The sequence below is a fragment of the Mirounga leonina genome, unplaced genomic scaffold (genome assembly GCF_011800145.1).
Source record: "Mirounga leonina isolate KUSES-001 unplaced genomic scaffold, KU_Mleo_1.0 Mir_82, whole genome shotgun sequence".
Classification (NCBI taxonomy): Eukaryota; Metazoa; Chordata; class Mammalia; order Carnivora; family Phocidae; genus Mirounga; species Mirounga leonina.
The window spans coordinates 47,681,053-47,697,992 of record NW_023270825.1 but is presented as its reverse complement, the minus strand read 5'-3'; the positions used below and the strand labels follow the sequence as shown (position 1 = coordinate 47,697,992).

Below are 16,940 nucleotides of genomic sequence, written 5' to 3'. Positions count from 1 at the left end.
TGAGGGGTGCCTAGCTGGTTCAGTCGAAGAGCTTGAGACTTTTTTTTTAAGATTTATTTATTTATTTTAGAGAGAGAAGGACATCATGAGCAGGAGGGGCAGAGGAAGAGGGAGAGAGAATTTCAAGCAGACTCTGCGCTGAGCACAGAGTGGAGCCCACATGACACTTGATCTCACAACCTTGATCTCATGTACCCCAAGCATGTGACTCAATCTCATCAGGGTCATGAGTCCGAGCCCCACATTGGGTGTAGAGATTACTAAAATAAATAAATAAAAACTTTAAAGAAGATTAAATTGATAAGAGCATCTGATGGATCTAAAAGTCTTAAGAGGATATTTAGACAACTGGTAGCGAGTTTAAGCTTGAATTAGTCACTTCCAGTAGAAAACTACACAAACAAAACAAGACAATTACTAACTCCAGTAAAAGGTTAGGTAGGAAAGAAAAAGTGGTTTACCTATAACAGCATTCACAGTCCTAATAATGTAAACTTTGAATACTGATCCAAACAAAACGAAGATATAACCATGGCATGGCGGGGGGGGGGGGGGGAGTGAAGCAGGAAGTATGTATACATAAGGTGTGTATGATTGGAGGGAGGAAATATATATGTGTATAAAAGAATATTAGGGGCACCTGGGTGGTTCAGTCAGTTAAGCACTGACTATTGATTTCCGCTTAGGTCATATTCTCAGGGTTGTGAGATCGAGCCCCGCTTGGGCTCCACGCTCAGTGCAGAGTCCACTTGAGATTCTCTCTCTCCCTCTCCAACTGTCCCTCCCCCGGCTCATGCACTCCCGCTCTCCAAAATAAATAAAAACTTAAGAAAAAAAAAGAATATTAAATCTTTACCTTCCATGGTAGGACGTTAACAGATAATGGCCAAAACAGAAAAATCAAGAAATAGCAATTTTTTTCCTTAGAGATACAGAACACTGAAGTGAATCACTTGGAAAAGTTAAAAGTGACTGTCTCTGGAAAGCAGAAAATTTTGTGAATGGGAGGAGGTACTGCTATTTTTCTTATGAGCCTTATAAAGTTAGTTATCTTTCTATTTGCAGGAATAATTTTGATAAAATATACTAACTTATAAAGAAACATAATATGAACTGGGAAAGTGGGGAAAAAAGGAGGATACATAAAACTAGAAATAACAAATATTACTTTTTTAAGGACTTTGGAAAAGAAGAGTTTAAAGTAAAGCAGTTATGTTTATAAAGGACCAACATCCAAAAAGCCAGGCTTTATAATATTTCTTTATAAATTCAAAATAGATTTTGGAGAAAACAAATATTTTCTCTTACCTCCTGCACTTCTTTAACATGACAAGAAAGTTAATTACTTCTTACCATATATTTCTATTAGATCAATAGAATTAAAAGACTCTTCTTTTTTAATAAAAAGAAAAGCATTTACACTGGAAGTTTAGCAATGGCATTCATAAGGCTGTTTCTTATAACATCCCTCCACAAAAGCCAAGTGCCCTACTCAGTGAAAGTGACTGTGCATGAGAATTAAGATAATGTCTAACTGGGATGGATTTTTTTTTTTAAGATTTTATGTATTTATTTGACAGAGAGAGACACAACGAGAGAGGGAACACAAGCAGGGGGAGTGGGAGAGGGAGAAGCAGGCTTTCCGCGGAGCAGGGAGCCCGATGCGGGGCTCGATCCCAGGACCCTGGGATCATGACCTGAGCCGAAGGCAGATGCTTAACAACTGAGCCACCCAGGTGCCCCGAATGGATTTTTTTCCCTGTGATTATGATTTTGGTAAATAACCTGCAAAGCAACTTTAACACTGAGCATCAAAATTTCTTATGCCACACTTCTTAAAGTAATTGCAAATATGAAAAGTCATAAAAACAAATAGATAGTGTTAAAATCCCACATATAAATACTAACAATGGAAGATAACCATACTTTGTACTTGTACAGTATTTACTATCTCAGCACCCTAAGAGACAGTAAACAAAATTACATCAGAACTAACCTACCTTATTTTTCTGAAAGACTAGTCAGAAAAAGAGCAATTAAAATAATTTTCAGTCTTTAACAGTAGAGTAACAAGTCAGACCTGTATTTTAGTTACACCATATTTTCAAATTGCCAGAAGGTATTTCCTTATACATACACTGTAAAAAGAATAGTCGTGATACTATATATAGATCCATGTATACACACATAAAAATATTAAACTTTAAATTATCTTATACCAAGATAAACACTAGATTTGACAAGTTTCAGAAGTGTTATTTCCTAATTTATATTTTCCAGTTCTCCATATTCACAATCAAATAAAAAATCTTGCCAGTGCATTTGTTTGATCAATTAACATTTGAGGTTTTGGTATAATGTAGAAATAAATCTCTCTGGCTACATGGTATGACATTTATTTATGCCAAACTGTTCATTCTATTGCCAAAATTTTTGCAAGGATGCAAATGTCTCAAACATCAATTAAGAATACTGGAAGTTTTGTTGTTGTTATAAAAGAGTTAAAATTCAGTTTAAAAAAAAAGCAACAAATTTCATTCTAAAAATATACACAATCAACTACAAAATACTGCTGACATGTATTACGATGGCTAAAATTAAATTAAGTATCAAATGTGGGCAGGAAGAACTGGAACTCTCAGACTTTGCTGGTGGGAATGTAAAACTGTACAACAGTTTGAATGGGAAAGTTTGATAATTACTTAAAAAATTAAACATACACCTATCTGATCCAGCCACTCTTTGGTAATTATCCAAGAAAAAAGGAAACATATGTCCATACAAAGACTTGTACCTAAATATTCACAGCAGTTTCATTTGTAATAGCCAAGATCTGAGAATCAAAGGTACATTAATAAAGAGATAAACAGTGGTATATCCACACAATGGAATACTACTGAGCAATAAAAAGGAGTGAACTATTAATATATGACACAAAATGGAGGAATTGCAAAATAATTACGCTGAGTCAAAGAAGCCAGAAAAAAAAAAAAAGAGTATATATTGTATGATTCCATTACTACAAAACTCTAGAAAATGCAATCTACAATAATGGAAAGCAGATCAGTAATTGCTTGGGTACAAGAAATGGGGAAGGAGGGAGAATTAAAGAGAGTCAGAGTCGGGTGCCTGGGTGGCTCAGTTGGTTAAGCGACTGCCTTCGGCTCAGGTCATGATCCTGGAGTCCTGGTATCTAGTCCCGCATCGGGCTCCTCGCTCAGCGAGGAGTCTGCTTCTCCCTCTGACCCTCCCCACCTCATGCTTTCTCTCTCTCTCAAATAAATAAATAAAATCTTAAAAAAAAAAAAAAAAAAGAGAGTCAGAGTCAAGAGGAAATCATGGGGCTGAAGGATATATTCAGTATTTTTATTGTGATGGCTTCACTGAAATATACATACATAAAAACTTATCAAACTGTATTCTTTAAATATGTACAGTTTATTATGTGTCAATTATACTCCCAATTAAGTTTTAAAAAATAATATAAACATATAATATTCTAAGGTAGCAATTTTTTTACTAGGATGTATAATGAAACCACAGCTGCACACTCTCAACTCTTCAAGGTCAGAACCATTTCTTATGTTTTTGGTTTCCTCCTATTTCCCCACCCCTTTATTACTAACACACAGGTAATCTAGTGCCATGCTTTGTATAATGAATGCACTCAGTAAATACTTGTTCAAAAATAAATTCACGGTATCAAACAGATTTCTTGGCCTCACTGAAATCTGGGGACTGGGAAAAATTGAGAACTCCATAAAATTTGCTTTAATTTCACTGGATATGTACCAGGAGACTCAGTTATTCCATGTAACATTAAGCATGGGGAGATTCCCACTCAATGCTCAATTCCCACTGACTTTTAATATTCGCTTCTCACTTAGATTCAGCACTCTTAATTAGGAACTTTCTGGAGGGGTTTTAAATGTAAGTTTATTTAAAAAGGAGGTAAGTACAGGCCAAGTATCTCACTCTATTTAGCTTAATATTAGGTGAGGGTTTACCATAAAATAATCAAAACATGTAGAGAAGACTATTAGTGGAGGCTAACATTTTTGTCATTAAAATTTTCCTTGAATGGAATGAAATGGTATATGATCTGTAAGTACATTCCCAAAGAGGCAGGCCATTAGCCTGTAAAGCCAAGAAAGCGCAGGCTAAATCAATGGTTCCCAACTTATTCCAGTGGCAAAGCATTTGGAAGTCACAGTGCTCTTAGCAGAATATGAAATTATTAAGAGATTAATATTACATCATAGAGAGGAGTATTATTAGTAAAAATGACTATAAAACTGGAAACTACAGGCACACATTTGTAAGAAAAAACAAAAAGTATCATAAACTCTTTTTCCTATAAAACCTCTCTCTCTCTCGGGGCGCCTGGGTGGCTCAGTCATTAAGCGTCTGCCTTCGGCTCAGGTCATGATCCCAGGGTCCTGGGATGGAGCCCCGCATCGGGCTCCGTGCTCAGCAGGAAGCCTGCTTCTCCCTCTCCCACTCCCCCTGCTTGTGTTCCCTCTCTCGCTGTGTCTCTCTCTGTCAAATAAATAAAATCTTAAAAAAAAAAATTAGGGGCACCTGGGTGGCTCAGTCATTAAGCGTTTGCCTTGGGCTCAGGTCATGATCCCAGGGTCCTGGGATCAAGCCCCTCATCAGGGTCCCTGCTTTGCGGGAAGCCTGCTTCTCCCTCTCCCACTCCCCCTGCTTGTGTTCCCTCTCTCGCTGTGTCTCTCTCTGCCAAATAAATAAATAAAATCTTAAAAAAAAAAACCTCTCTCGTTCATTTGTTTTACAATCTTCCATTACACACTAGCAAGTAAACAGCAGTAGGCACCATACCATAGACTTAAGAAAAACTTGTGAGCAAAAAATAAAATTGAAATTGAAAAAAATTAATACTGGCTTTTTTCCCCTGTGAACTAGGAAAAGATCACTATTCTAAATATGCTTTATTCAAAGTTTAAGACTCCCTGAGCCAAATACCCACTTCCTTCAGCATACTATCAAAACTACCATACATACTCTTTTTTTTTTTTTTTAAGATTTTATTTCTTTGACAGAGAGAGACACAGTGAGAGAGGGAAGACAAGCAGGGGGAGTGGAAGAGGGAGAAGCAGGGTCCCCGCTGAGCAGGGAGCCCGATGCGGGGCTCGATCCCAGGACCCTGGGATCACGACCCGAGCCGAAGGCAGACGCTTAACGACTGAGCCACCCAGGCGCCCCATACGTACTCTTTCTTAAAGAACATCTACCACAGGGGTGCCTGTGCGGCTCAATTGGTTAAGTGTCCAACTCTTGATTATTGGCTCAGGTCGTGATTTCAGGGTCATGGGACCGAGCCCCATGTCGGGCTCCCCACTCAGTGGGGAGTCTGCTTGAGATTCTTTCTCCCTCTCCCCCAGCCCCTCCCACCACTCACACACACGTGCTCTCACTCGCTCTCTCAAATAAATAAAGAAATGTTTAAAAAACAAAAAAAAAAAGATCATCTGCCTGACAAGGTACCTGCACTCAAGGAGAAAACAGGTTCTCCTTTCCCACCTCTTCTTCCCAACTGCCCCCCTCCCACTTTACTGAAGAAAGGCAGATCTTTACTCTGATCTCACTATGGTGTGCTGCTCTGGGCAGGGGGCAATAAAAAAATAATAAATCTAGGACACCAAACAAAGAGACAACTACAAATATTTTTCATTTAAGTACGTTGCTTCTTCCATCCCCTAGCCTATTGTCAAAAAACACAGCCTTACTAAGAAGAAAAACATAACGAAAACAAAGAAAAGAAAGCATCTTTAAGAAAAACTAAAAGGTGGGAGCCTGGGCGGCTCAGTCAGTTAAGCATCTGCCTTCAGCTCAGGTCATGATCCCAGGGGCCTGGGATGAGTCCCACATCAGGCTCCCTGCTCAGCGGGGAGTCTGCTTCTCCCTCTACCCCTCCCACCCTGCTCGTGATCTCTCACTCTCTCTCAAATAAATAAAATTATTACAAAAAAAAAAAATACTAAAAGGCAACATTACTTTATTTCACTCAAAAGAAAAAATTCAAAGCAAGTTTTCACACCTTAACTATTTTTTTATCTTACAATTAGAATTCAGAAGTGAGATGGTTGGCATGTGACATGTATTAAGACATTCATTTGACCTGGAAAATTAAGTCAGACCTTGTCTCAAATAAGATAAATATGATGAGGTTGATTGGCTTGACAATTAAAACTAACCTTACCGATTTGGTTATATGGTGAATATTTTACATTAAATGAATGAGTGTGGTAGGCAGAATTCTAAGGTGGCCCCTAGGATTCCCACCCCTTGATGTACATGCTCTGTATACGCCTCTTTTTTTTTTTTTTTAAAGATTTTATTTATTTATTTGTGAGAGAGAATGAGAGACAGAGAGCACGAGAAGGAGGAGGGTCAGAGGGAGAAGCAGACTCCCCGCTGAGCAGGGAGTCTGATGCGGGACTCGATCCCGGGACTCCAGGATCATGACCTGAGCCGAAGGCAGTCACTTAACCGACTGAGCCACCCAGGCACCCTGTATACGCCTCTTGAGTGTGAGCAGGACTTGGAATATGATGGGATAGCACTCTTATGATCAAGTTACCATATAAGGCAAAACTGACTAAGGTCCCTAATCAGTTGTCTTCGAGTTAACTGAAACATTATCATCCTGGATAGGCCTGACCCAAATCAGGTGAGTCCTTTAAAAGCAGGTGCAGAGTACGAGATAAGAAACAGCAGCAGATGCATTCCTGTTGGCCTTGAAGAAGCAAATTGACATGTTATAGGGAGGGTCACGCGGCAAGGAATGGCAGCAGCCTCTAGGAGCTGAGGGTCTCAGACATACAACTGCAAGGAAATGAATTCTGCCAATAACTACATGAGCTTGGAAGAGGCTTTCAAATGAGACTGCAGCACCAGCCAAAACCTTGATTGAGACCCTAAGCAGAGAACCCAGCTAAACTGTGCCTAGACTTTTAATTTACAAAAACTGAGACAATAAACCCGTGTTGTATTAAACCCCTAAAGCTTATAATAATTTGTTAAGCAGCAACAGAAAATGAATACAATGAACTAGATATACAGCTCCAAGGATTCAATGAAAATATGTTTAAAGAACATAAGGTAAAATACATGTTATTAATAAATATCATCATAGCTAAAGTGTACTAAAGTTAATATTGTTCTCATTTTCCCAATCTTTCTTGGATATATTGGACTATAAAGTATCTCTAAGCAAAAAAGTAACAGTTATAATTATTAGTCTTTCGGCATGTCCTGGAAAAGCTAGAAAATGGAAAAGTGAATAGCTCTGAAGACCAGGCAACAAATCATTCTGCAAGTCAGGTGGTTTCCAACTTTTTACTTTAAACAAAATTGCAGGAGAACCTAAATAAGTTACTGGCTGATATATCATTAAGACTAACTTTTTGATAGATAACAATTTTTGGCATATAATTTGAAAAAAGTTTAAAAAATGAGCTTGATTGCTTTAAATCTTTCTTCTATTTATGTTCACAAGGGTTCTCAGGGCTTATATCTACAGAAATGGGAAACAGGAATAGAAATGATGCTGAACTGTGATTCACTCCTGCAAGACCCTATCTCATTCTAGCAATAGTCACCCATGAAACATGAACTAATTTAAAAACAATGTAAACAGCCACATACATGTCACTGAATAATGCATATTCAACAAAGCTTTATAATTACTAATTTTTCAAAATCCATGACATGTATGTTCTTTTGATCAACTATGTCCTACTAGCAATTCACTCTAAAAGATTTTTTAAATTAATTAATTAATTTATTTATTTGGGAGAGAGAAGAGAGTGAGGGCATGAGAGCATGAGTGGGTGGGTGACAAAGGGGCAGAGGGAGAGGGAGAGACTCCCTGCTGAGCAGAGAGCCTGATGTGGGGCTCCATCCCAGGAACCCAGGATCACAACCTGAGCAGAGGGCAGACACTTAACAGACTGAGCCACCCAGGCGCCCTAAAAGAAAGAATTTGATGCTTCATGGTCATTGAAGAAATTTTTAAAAATTAAATATACAGCATTTTTGTTGTTGAGGAAAGTGTAAATATAAAGGAGGGATCAAAGACTTTTAAGCATAAACATATATTAAAATATAATTATGCAGAGGAAGTGGAATGAAAAGTTCACAGAGAAAAAAGAATAACGTAAAATTTCCAACTGTTAAAAAAGCACTTTAGGGGCGCCTGGGTGGCTCAGATGGTTAAGCGTCTGCCTTCGGCTCAGGTCATGATCCCAGGGTCCTGGGATCGAGTCCCGCATCGGGCTCCCTGCTCCTTGGGAGCCTGCTTCTCCCTCTGCTTCTCTCTCTCTCTCTCTGTCTCTCATGAATAAATAAATAAAATCTTTAAAAAAAAAAAAAAAAAAAGCACTTTGTCGGGGCGCCTGGGTGGCTCAGCTGTTAAGTGTCCACCTTCGGCTCAGGTCATGATCCCAGGGTCCTAGGATTGAGCCCCACATCGAGCAAGCTCCCTGCTCGGCGGAAGCCTGCTTCTCCCTCTCCCACTCCTCCTGCTTGTGTTCCCTCTCTCGCTGTGTCTCTCTCTGCCAAATAAATAAAACCTTAAAAAAAAAAAAAAAAGCACTTTGTCCCATATGCAACGATATGGAGGAAGCTAGAAAGTATGCTAAGTGAAATAAGTCAGAGAAAGACAAATACCGTATGATTTCACTCATATGTGAATTTAAGAAACAAAACAAATGAGCAAAGGGGAAAAGAGAGAGAAACCAAGAAACAGATTTTTTTTTTTTTAAGATTTTATTTATTTATTTGACAGAAAGAGCACAAGCAGGAAGAGCAGCAGGCACAGGGAGAGGGAGAAGACGTTTCCCTTGCTGAGCAGGGAGCCAGACGCAGGGCTTGATCTCAGGTCCCCAGGATCATGACCTGAGCTGAAGGCAGACGCCTAACCAACTGAGCCACTCAGGCTTCCCAAGAAACAGATTCTTAATTATAGAGAACTGATGGTTACCAGAGGGGAGGAAGATTGGGGGGATGGGTGAAATAGGTGATGGGGATTAAGGAGTGCACTGTCATGATGATGTATGGAATTGTTGAATCACTATATTGTACACCTGAAACTAATACAACACTGTTATGTTACCTCGAATTAAAATAAAAACGTTTTAAAAAAAAGCACTTTGTCATGTATATTTTAAAAGGATCAGTGGTGGATATCAACATGCTATGGTATTTAGATTTCACCAGATGTATTTAAAAGACTGATGGGGGGGTGCCTGGGTGGCTCAGTCGGTTAAGTGTCTGCCTTCAGCTCAGGTCATGATCCCAGAGTCCAGGGATCGAGCCCTGAGTCAGGCTCCCTGCTCAGAGGAGAGTCTGCTTCTCCCTCTGACCCTCCCCCTTCTTGTGCTCTCTCTCACTCTCTCTCAAATAAATAAAATCTTTTATTTTATTTTATTTATTTATTTGACAGAGAGAGACACAGCGAGAGAGGGAACACAAGCAGGGGGAGTGGGAGAGGGAGAAGCAGGCTTCCCACCAAGCGGTGGATCATGACCTGAGCCAAAGGCAGACGCTTAACAACTGAGCCACCCAGGTGCCCCTCAAATAAATAAAATCTTAAAAAAATAAAAAATAAAAGACTAATGGAACTGTTTTACTTTAAAATATCAGTATTTAGAACACATAAAATTATATCTTCTGCAACTAACTGAACTTGAAGATGAACATTTTTAGATGTCAACATAAAAACGTGCAATTAAAAAATTCTTTTGGGGATACATAGCAAAAAAGGTAAAAAAAAAAACAACCTCTAATTAGGAGAAAGAATCAAGACTCAATGTTGATGAGATCTGAACCTGATGTGAGATGGAAGGGAAGGGTGATGACCAGGTTTCTGGCTTGAATATTGAGTATATCGTTTATACTGGAGGTTGGGACAATAATAAACTTGGATTGGGTTATGTTGTGAACATCTACATAGGAATGTCCAGGAAGCAGGGGATGTAGTGGTTTTAAATAGGCTGCAAGAGGAGTCCTTTTCAAGATGATGTTTGTCTGAAGACTTAAAGAAGGTATGAGGACCAGTCATGTTTTTAATCTGCAGGAAGGCTGTTCTAGGCAGAAGAAACAGCAAGAACAAAAGCCCTGATGTCTACACATTAGAATGTATCTGTGGGTACAAGGAAGCCACTGTGGGGAAGGAGCAGAGCAAAAAAGGGAGAGAAGTATGAAGTCAGAGATGTATAAGCAACAGGCAGCATCAGAGTATAGTAACCTAGTGAGAGGACTTAGACTTTTATTCTGAGAAGCAATGAGAGTTTTGAACAAAGGAATGACAAGATATCGCTTATCTCTGCTGTGTTGAGAAAAGACTGAATGGGGCAAGGGCAGAAGAGAGGAGACCAGTTATAGGCTATTTTAGCACTCCAGGAGATTGGTGATGGCTTGGTCCCAGGTAGTAGAAGTGGAAGAGTAAGAAATGGTGGTTGAGTATACCTACAGTTTTTAAAATAGAGCTGAACGATCTGCTGACAGATTAGACAAATTAGAAAGACAGGATTCAAGAACAACTCCAGATTTTTATTTGGAGCAACTAGAAGGATGCAGTAGCTAACCATTTACTGATAAAGGAAACACTACAAAAGGAGCAGGTTTTGGTGGGGAGAGAAGGAGCTCAGTAATGGTTGAGATGCCTATCACACATCCCTGTGGAAGTATCAAGAAAGAAGTTGGATACCCAAGCTCAGGAGAGAGGTCTGAGCCAGAGATAAAAATATGGAAATCATCAGATACAGATGACATGTGAAGCCATGAGGCTGGATGGGATCTCCAAGTGACTGTAAATAGAAACAGAAGTCCAAAAACTAAGCTTTGGGAAGGTCAGGATGATGTAGTTTGGGAGAAGAGGAGGACTCAACAAGGGAGAGGACCTAAAAGTAATAGCCAGAGGGAGAAAACCTGCAGAGCTTGGTGTCCTGGAAGCCAAATAAGAAAAGGAGGAGTTCAACTGCCAAATACTGCTAATGGGTAGATTAAGAAAGAATTAGAAAGTGCTATGTAAGTAAGAGCTAATGTTTGAGTTTACAAAATGATTTAATGAAGAAAACAGGGAGAATGAAAATCTTACTTGGAAGAGACAATACTAGTGTTCGTATCTAGATCTTGATGTAATTTTGTGTTGCTTCATTTCTACACATTAAAATGTGAACAGTAGGGGCGCCTGGGTGGCTCTGTCGTTGAGCGTCTGCCTTCGGCTCAGGTCATGATCCCAGGGTCCTGGGATCGAGCCCTGCATCGGGCTCCCTGCTCCGTGGGAAGCCTGCTTCTCCCTCTCCCACTCCCTCTCCCATTCCCTCTCTCGCTGTGTCCCTGTCAAATAAATAAATAAAATCTTAAAAAAAAAAAAAAGAAAAAATGTGAAGAGTATAATGCGTTACACCTTTCAAAGATTTTCTGCTATCATATGTTCTTATAAATGTGACTACATGAGATAATGCTAAATCCATTAGTTCCATTAAAATTCCTTCCTGACTCAAACAGACAATGTAATCAAACTACTGTTCCCTTGAAAGAAAGGCCATGGTTAAAATAAAAGACATATACTTGATTTATATCAAGTGGTAATACAGGTAATGCTTTGGATAGTCAGCATAAAACACTTTAATGGAACATTATTGCTCCAAATATACCATACCAAAATTAAACTGAAAATAGAGGATGGCTACTAAATCATGGCTGACAGGGAGCTAAATGCAGCAAGTTAAAATGCATTCCTAATGCTCATCCAGTTCTGGCTGAACCCCTTGGGTCAGTTTGGGTCATTATTAGTTTGGAATAATTCCAAATGACTCCCTGGAGTTCTACTGTTATAGTCAGTGGCTTTAGGAAATCCAGAACAGGCCTGACATCACAAAAAAAAATCATAGGATATCCTATTCATTCCTAGCTTTCAGCTGGAGTGATCTTTTTAAAAAGCAATTTTGATCAAGTTAATCTAATTATTTTGTTACATAAATAACACTACAGGGCTTCCTACTCTCAGGTAGAAACCTTAACCTGGTCTACCAACTAGCCTCTTCATTTGGTCTTGGTTCTTTAAAACAAGTCATGTTCCTACCTTTCCCTCAGCCTTTTGCTCCCTTTTCTTTGTCTTGTTAATTCCTATTGATCTTTCAGATAATTGTTCTTTATTGTCTGTCCTTCCCAGGCCTCTCCCACACAGGCATTTAGAATGGAAGCTTTATGAGAGCAGGGGCCTTAAATACAACCTCAGTATCAGGAGTACTGCAGGGCACCCATGAGGCACTCCGTAAATATTTGAATATATCCTCCAGAACGCAGTACAATGTTACTTCCCTAGAGAAGCCTTCCCTGACCCTCTTGTGTCAGTGACACAAATTTTATTTTCTCAAAGACCCTATACTTTTCTTCTGGGCCCCAGAAAGATTCAGAGCAGTCTTCGAAAATCGTTCCAAGAGACAGTACAAAGGCAGAAACACTAGAATCTTCCAGAGTTCACAAAAGCATTTCTAAACCAAAACCTCCTGCCTTCTTCTTCCTTGCCATAGACTGCTATTTAATTAATAGACATTGTCTCATACCTCTTACATTCTAAACAGATATCTAAGAGCAAACTGTAATGTTGGGGGGGGGGTCATATTTAACCTGAATTAGAGTCAGGAACAGTTCAACCAATTCTTTCTAACTCTCTTATGACATTTTAAACTACAGATAGACAAGACATTTTCTTTTCCACATTTAGCCTGGTGAAGAACACCCCACAGAAAATGCATCTACGAGGGAAACAACAGAGACTAAAAAACTTGATAAAATGATTTCAAGGCATGTTTCCCATACGTAAATTTTGCTTACACTGATTTTTTCAGCATACAATCAATAGCACAAACACAAAGCACCAAAGGCATTTCAAAGACACAGGTAATAAGCTGCATTTACAAGTATATCCCCCACTCTTTTTTCCTCTCAAGTAATATGATAGCTTCAGTCTTCTTGGGGAGTAGTGGTGAAGGCATTTATGTTTCTGGCTCTTTTAGGGAAGACACATAATTTAGCAGTAATGTTAACAATCCATGTATTATCCATTAGTAATGTCATTTCCCTCTGCTTTACCCTTTGTAGTTCTTTATGTATTTAAATGCTCTACCTGAAGTTGTTTTAAAAGTTAAAAAAAAAAAAAAAGTTAAAGAACAACACATTTCTATTTCCAAAATTTTTTCATAAATATATATATTTTTTAAGATTTTATTTATTTATTTGACAGAGACACAGCAAGAAAGAGAACACAAGCTGGAGGAGTGCAGGAAGGAGAAGCTGGCTTCCCGTGGAGCAGGGAGCCCGATGCGGAGCTCGATCCCAGAACCCTGGGATCATGACCTGAGTGGAAGGCAGACACTTAACGACTGAGACACCTAGGCGCCCCTCCATAAATCTATTTTTCAATGTTTGTGTTTCTATGTAGTGAAATAAATATTTAATGTTGGTTTAAAAAAACCCCGTGTTTTCAGGGTCAACAATGGTGACTTCACCATATAATCTGATTTTCATAAAAATTAGCCAAAACTTGAAAATAAACAGAAGAGATTACTAGGTATCTTTCAGTACAATGCTGTGCTCAAACCTTTGAATACTCTCTATTGACTGGGCTATGTTACAAACCTGTAAGATTAACATTGAGATTTTTGTCTGGTACAGATGCAAATAATTTCGTATCAGTGGAAAAGACAATCCAAAACTTACTGTTTCTATTCCTATAGGGTATTAACTAATTTTGTATCTAACCCAAGAATCTTATCTTAATATTCCTTTATTAAGTTGTCTATTAAATACCTACCTCCTAAAATTTTCATATGAAGTAGTTTTAACATTAACTTATGAGTTCCCCTATTAGGTAATAAGTTGAATCAAAATCACTGACACACGTTCGTTTATATTTGCATGAGTCATGATTTTACCTTTCAGAAAATTACACTTCAAGTTTTAGAGATTCCCCCAAGATGCCCAAGTAGAATCTGATAGAGCCAATTAAACTACATTGCTCTTTTCACACACACATATAGATATTCCTTACATAACTCTGAGCTCCTAATTGCTAGCTATCTCATCTATATAAACCAAAACCAAAAAGTTTAGAATGTTCAGTGTAGATGGTAAACACCTTTAGAGCATGGCTTTTATTCATCTTTATTTCATCTTAGTTCCAGCATGGTGCCAAGTACCTAAAATGTGTTCAATAAATGTTAATGTCAATTATATTTCAATTTAAAAAATACCCGGATAAAAATAAAGGGAAAAAAACTTAAATGAAGTATTCCACATGTTCAATGAAGGAAAAAGCCAACTGGAGGAGAAAAATCCTAGTAGTCCAATACTACTACTACTACTACTACTACTACTAATCCTAGTAGTCTTTGTAACTATCTGTTAGCTGGAGGAAGGAAGCAAGCCAAGTTCTAGATGCTTTGACTGTAAAGACAGAGCCTCCCTCAAAATGGCAGGATTTCTCATTGTACAAAGGTATGGCTGGCAGGTACATACCAGAATGTAACACATCCTACAAAGGAAGAGTGAACCTTGAGCTCCTTATGAGCAATAACTCTTAGCAGGCACCATAAACCTAGATGTTGCAATACCACAAATACCCAGATGCCACAGAACTGGACATAATCCAGTTATTATTAACACCAAAAATTTTCCAAAAATATAAAAAATGTCTTCCATAGGAATATATCTCAATTCTGTAATAACGGTAAATTAATTAAATAGAAATTGCTTTTTGAATTGTTCACCGCAAAAGACCAAATTTTCTTAGATGTATTTATTCCAGAAGCAAAGGATCTATGAGAACTGTGATACAAGACAATACAGATCTACAAGACACCTGAGCTCCAGGTAAACAAGCACAGCATATAAATGCAAAATAACAGTCTCAAAGCAATGGACTAGGATACTTGTTATGGCTTTGTTTCCACCCTAACCTGAAGAAGTAAATTTGTCTCTGTTCATGCAGGATTATTAGGGTCAAAGCTACCTACTGAATAAATTATGCAACACACATTCAAATACTATTTGCTACCAGAAAGTACCACTAGCTGAGCATATCATATCCCCCTTTACTTTTCAACTTGGGCCAGAGTTCATTATCACTACTTAGAGCACTTGCTTTTCTTTCCCTCTTCTTGTAGAATCAGGCTGCCCATGGAAGTCAAGTCAATTAACTTTAACACCTAGTAGGCCAGTGAAATGATAACTACCCCTAGTTACCTCCACCACCAAGTTCTCTAAAAAGACATGACTTGGTGTTTGGCCCAAGGGAGGCAATATCTCCTTGCTTGGAGGCAATATCTCCTTGTAAGAATTATGAAAACGATGGAAAATCTGAAACTCTGAATGCATGAGGAAAATGTTCTCACCTTTAAAATATGCTTCTTCCTTTCATTTACAGAAATTTGTTATATGAAGATTTATTTTCCAAATGCAGTCTTTTAAATTAATGTTTATTTTTTCTTTATTATTTTAAAAATTTATTCTTGGTTACTCTGCACAAAATGCAGACGGTACTAACCCCTTGCATCAATGTCAATGGAAGCCCATGTTCAGCAGGCATGATGTCTAACCTTGCAGTCTTTAAATGTCTTGACCTTACAAAAAGGTTTATTATAGAAATGATAGTATGATTATCTAAATTCACAAACGGAGGCTCACATCATCTACAGGAGAGATGCATCCAGGATACAACCAAACTTGAAAGGTTGATTTTTATGAGCTGCACCTTTTTTGCCCCCTTAAAATGATTCCAAGTTCTACACTGCACCCAGTGAAAAAACACCAAATATGTTAGGGGAAATCTCTTGTAAATGGGTAGGACACCTTTTGCAGGAAGTGAGGAAGCACTTTAAATTTCCCTCAAGAATTGTTAAAAGGAGTATTAGGGCCCACTGACATTTCACACGTAAAACACATCCATGTTACAAAAAAGTACTGCCTCCTGAATGGACACCCCTGACAAGCAAACTGCCTAGGGGAACACCCCCAAAGAACCTGATTAAAAGTAATTACTGGGCCTGGAAATGAACTTTTGTTTTAGAAACTATGTAAACACCAGCGAGACTTTCTCTTGCCCTAATCCAGCCTGAGGACAACAAATTGGCCAACGGCGGAAGTTGCCTGACGAAATGACTGCAACACGAAATCCATTTTTATGATCATAACAAAACCTTCCTTCCGGGGCCAGGCAAAAACTTGAGAACACGTCCTTTGGGATGCAACAGGCAATCCCCTGTCCCCCCCAGCCAGCCACTGAGCAACAGCTCGGCCCGCGGGACCCGAGCATGGGAGGACGTGCAGCTCCCCGTTAGAGGCTCGCCGGGGCCCCGCGCTGGGCAACCCCCGCCCCGCCCGCCTGCCCGCCGCCGGGCTCAGCCGACGCAGCCCGCGGCCGCCCCGGCACCTCCCTCGGCCCCCGCGGCCGCCCGGGCACCAGCACTGACCTTCCGCAGGGCCGAGACCAGTAGTCCCCGCCATTTCGGACTGTTCTCTTCGCTGAAGAACTCGTACGGCTGCGGCGCCTGCTGCATGGCCCCGGCGGCAGCGCCTCCGCATCAGGGGCGGCCAGCGGACCGAGCCGGGCCGGGCGGGTGGCCTGACAGGCAGGGCGCGGGCCGCCTCGCCTCGCCGGCCGCCGCCGCCGCCGCCGCCGCCTCCCGCCCGGGCCGCAGCTAGGGCAGAGGCGGCTCGGGGGCGGCGCCGGCGGGTGGGCGGGGGCTCCGGGGGCGGTTTCCTCGGGCCAGGCGGCCTCGCCTCGCGCAGCGTCCGCAGAGGAAGCGCGGCGGCCGAGAGTCCGGGTGACCTCCAGCTGCGACCGAGACGGCGGCCTTCTTTCCCGGCGGCGCTGGCCCTCTTCTCGGGCGGCTCCTCCTCCTTTG

General features: G+C 40.0%; 1 protein-coding gene across 3 annotated transcripts in view; it reads right to left on the bottom strand.

Annotated features, from left to right (window-relative positions):
* SOS2 (SOS Ras/Rho guanine nucleotide exchange factor 2) overlaps positions 1-16,691 on the bottom strand; it is an 88,516-nt gene extending 71,825 nt beyond the window's left edge. For 2 of the 3 annotated variants that reach the window (XM_034992315.1, XM_034992317.1), the window contains exon 1: positions 16,506-16,690. In XM_034992315.1, the coding sequence (XP_034848206.1) occupies positions 16,506-16,592 (87 nt within the window). In that variant the 5' untranslated portion in view covers positions 16,593-16,690. Of the gene's footprint in view, positions 1-16,505 lie in introns of all 3 variants that reach the window. The other variant, XM_034992316.1, reaches the window with a different exon arrangement.
* Between the last annotated feature and the right edge of the window lie 249 nt (positions 16,692-16,940).